General features: G+C 34.3%; 1 protein-coding gene across 1 annotated transcript in view; it reads right to left on the reverse strand.

Annotated features, from left to right (window-relative positions):
• The window catches only part of ppifb (peptidylprolyl isomerase Fb), a 12,110-nt gene extending 10,806 nt beyond the window's left edge, over positions 1–1,304 (reverse strand). The window contains 1 exon segment of the mRNA XM_053685273.1: positions 1,018–1,304. Within this exon segment, the coding sequence (XP_053541248.1) occupies positions 1,018–1,182 (165 nt within the window). The 5' untranslated portion in view covers positions 1,183–1,304.
• Positions 1,305–2,500: the final 1,196 nt, after the last annotated feature.

A 2,500-nucleotide genomic window follows, 5' to 3' on the forward strand; every position in this document is an offset into this window, starting at 1 on the left:
GCTAGTTAACTAAATAAAATGCTTTGTACCAATAACTCATACCAAATCTTCCGGTTTCAGGCCGAGAGACCGGAAGTCTCGGGGGTGCAGGATGTGGTACTACAGCGATTACTCACAACTAGGTTAGGCTAACTTAACTACATCACAAACAACTTAAAGTGTTTTTAGGCAATTATACTCATTAAAATGATTATGACTAAACTCAAAAGATGATGGAATTCAGGTTAATTCACCGAATTTCTCCTAGTTTTAGAGATAAAGTATTGTTTGAAGGATTAAAAGAGACATTAAATAAAATCTACATACGTATTTAATATATTATAAACCAACAGCAACTCAATGATTCTGTAAATGAATTCTGCTCAGAAAATAAACCTGTGCTTCACTCAGACACCGACATGTTTCTGTCACAGCTCTTATGAACGATTCTATTAATCACCTGTACAGTTCACATCAGCTTTCTTCCCTGATCTGTCCGTTTGTTTATCGCTGTGGTCTGACTGTGAATCTTTTATATAAAGCACTTGAAGTGTCGAATCCTTCAATAAAATAAAGACTAGTATTCAGGATTACATGTTTAAATGAGGTTAATAATAATAATAATAATAATAATAATAATAATAATACATGTTTACATCACTAGTAGAAGTGTGATGTGAATAATAATAATAATAATCTTTATTCATTACACTGTTTATTTAAGTGTTTCTAATAATAGATGTATTTCCTACATGTAAATAAGAAGTTCTACATGTTGATTAGTTTGAAACCCGACACACTTTGATTATTAAAGAGTTTATTCCACCTGCTCAACTACTGCGCTTTCATTTGACTCGATTATAATTCAAATAAAATAAAAAATAACAAGGTCATGAGTTTAAACTGTCCGCGTGCTCTCTCTCTCTCTCTCTCACACACACACACACACACACACACACACACACACACACACACACACACACACACACACACACACACACTCTCTCAACACTCACAGAGCGTGTGTGTGTGTTATACCTCGAAGGTGACTCTACCCAGAGGTTCAGTGTCCGCCGCGAGCTCCATAAACACCACCGGTCTGCTGCTGTTGCTGCTCGCGCGCGCTCCTCCACTGCACTGCACGCGCTGTGCTATAACGGCTAACGCGCGCGCTTTACCCAGCCTGGAGCTCACTATAAACATGGCGAGTTATTACAGATTATAACGGAGCTACACATTCATACACCACCTCTCTCACACAGAGACACACACGCACTGTCAAAGCGAAATGGTTCAACTTCTTCTTCTTCTTCCCTGACTGTACAGCGGCGCGGTGCTCCAGCGCCCTCTATCCTCCTGGAGAAAAGCTGCAGCTCAGGAACTAGCAGGAAATTTACGACTAATTTTACAAAAATAATTAATATTTTATTAATTAATTTATTACAAAGTAATACATGTATATTATATATAAAGGCTACACTCAAAGTGTAACCACACTGCTGTTTCACTAGTGTAAAAGAAAGAAACCGCGCTCTATGACTACATTAGTGAGTGGTGTTCTCTAGCGGTCACACTGTGTAATTACACCTTTACGTTAGCCTTGACTCTATAATACACATTTTATTTCCTGTTTTTATATTATCTCTACATTCATACATTTCTACACTTATACATGTGAGCATTATCTTACATTTATATGTAAGAAATGTAAGATAAATATAAGTATATATATATATATATATATATATATATATATATATATATATATAGAGAGAGAGAGAGAGAGATAAGGCCCACATATAAAGATAAGATAAGATAATGCTCACATGTATAAGTGTAGAAATGTATGAATGTAGAGATAATATAAAAACAGGAAATAAAATGAAGTGTATTATAGAGTCAAGGCTAATGTAAAGGTGTAATTACACAGTGTGACCGCTAGAGAACATTTATGTAAATATGTATATAATTACATAAATAGACCAACATTCGTGATGATTGTAGTCCTTTAGTGATCTCCTCAGTCACTGATATGATATAGAGTATGGAAAGTTTTACTGCAACACCTTTAAATCAGATTAAATTTAGTCACACAACATGTAAATGTCTTAAATATTAAATAATGAATATGAAATATCAGTGATGTGTTCAAATCGTTTCATTTTAAAATGAAAATCTTAAAATCTACCTATCTATCTGCAGTTGTATGCAAAAGTATGTGCACTCCTGGCCAAATGACCTATTATATATTTATTTTAAGTAAACACTCTGCAGCCATCTATTTTTTTAAATTCTGCAAATGTTAATACACTTTATATTTGATTAACTTACAAAAAACAATAGAAAAAAATAAAATAGTAACTGTGTCATGTGCAAAAGTTTGCACAGCCTGCCAGTTGTAAACTCTCAGAACTTATTTAACTTATTTGACTCAGGTTGAGAGTTAATTCTCTGACTTTTCAAAACTTGTGCTAAGACCCAGCAATCATGGGCTGCAATAACTGATACATACAACACAAAG

This window comes from Ictalurus punctatus, chromosome 13, assembly GCF_001660625.3.
Source record: "Ictalurus punctatus breed USDA103 chromosome 13, Coco_2.0, whole genome shotgun sequence".
In the NCBI taxonomy this organism is placed as follows: Eukaryota; Metazoa; Chordata; class Actinopteri; order Siluriformes; family Ictaluridae; genus Ictalurus; species Ictalurus punctatus.